Source organism: Microtus ochrogaster, unplaced genomic scaffold (assembly GCF_000317375.1).
Source record: "Microtus ochrogaster isolate Prairie Vole_2 unplaced genomic scaffold, MicOch1.0 UNK5, whole genome shotgun sequence".
Taxonomy (NCBI): domain Eukaryota; kingdom Metazoa; phylum Chordata; class Mammalia; order Rodentia; family Cricetidae; genus Microtus; species Microtus ochrogaster.
Window position 1 is genome coordinate 4,686,969 of NW_004949103.1, and position 1,125 is coordinate 4,688,093.

General features: G+C 45.1%; 1 protein-coding gene across 1 annotated transcript in view; it reads right to left on the reverse strand.

Annotated features, from left to right (window-relative positions):
- Positions 1 to 705: 705 nt before the first annotated feature.
- The window catches only part of Clnk (cytokine dependent hematopoietic cell linker), a 94,275-nt gene continuing 93,855 nt past the window's right edge, over positions 706 to 1,125 (reverse strand). The window contains exon 18 of the mRNA XM_026788622.1: positions 706 to 876. Within this exon, the coding sequence (XP_026644423.1) occupies positions 706 to 876 (171 nt within the window). The remainder of the gene's footprint in view (positions 877 to 1,125) is intronic.

The following is a 1,125-nucleotide window of genomic DNA, read 5'->3' on the forward strand; positions in this document are numbered from 1 at the left end:
CTCAAATGAATGCTTGCTTTATGATTGGGGTGAGCTCTGTGTTCCTCTCTATGGATCTGCTAGTTCCATGGAAGTCACCGTTCAGAAAGTAGGCTGACATCTGGGCCTCCGGCCATTTCACATCACGGTCCGCTCATTTCTTCTCTCTGTCTGCGTGCTGGTATTCACAATGGCTTTTTTCCTTCATATCACATCTCTTCCCTGTATTTGAATTTCAAGGACTACAGATAAAGAGAACTAAATAACATCCACTGTCATCCTCAGCATCCAAAAATTAGCATCCTAGGGCAAGGCGTTCTGAACCGAGGTCAGCCTGATGTCCTCCACTGAGTAGCAGTTTGGGGATCTCACACCTGCTGCAAACATCGAAACTGTCAGATCTTGTTGCATTAGCTATTCATCGCTAATGTATGATAACCATGCCTACAGTTTCCCATTTAGAAAATTCTTTTTAAAACCTAGGTTTGATTTTTTTTTTTTGCAGATCGCATATATTTCTTCTATGACTCACGCTTTCAAGCCATAATTGAGCTCTCAAGTTCTATTACAGAATATTTTTTTTTTTTACAGAGTCAAGAAAGTCATCGTTTGAAGGCACAGACAATATAATTTGAGATAAATGCAGATGGTAGAAGCGCTGAATCCTTTGAGCTGAGGATGAGGCAAGGTCCAGGCTGCTGATGTGGAAATACCTGGCTAGGCTGCTTAGTCATGAGGTGCCTGGCTGGAGTGTGGAGTCAGCGGGAGCCTGCCAAGAGGCAGGGGCTGGGTGAGGTAGCACTGTTCCCTGTGCACACCGGCCTTGTCTTTCCCATCGATTAGTTTAATGGGGAAATGCTTGTAGTATTCGATGATGTCTTCCACAGAATCAAACATCTGAAACACAGAAAGCAAAGTGACCACGTTTGAATGCAGCTGGTGCCCTTAGTGCAGCTCAGCTGTGGCATGCTACTCAGGGAAGGTGAAGGATTTCATACTTTTGACATTGTAGCAAGACACGTTAGAAAGTGATATTGGTGGTGGTGTTCTGAGATAGGGTCTCACACTGAAGCTCAGCCTAGAGCTCTTTCTGGAGCCCAGATGGGCCTTGAACCTGCAGCAATCATCGTACCTCTGCCTCCTCAG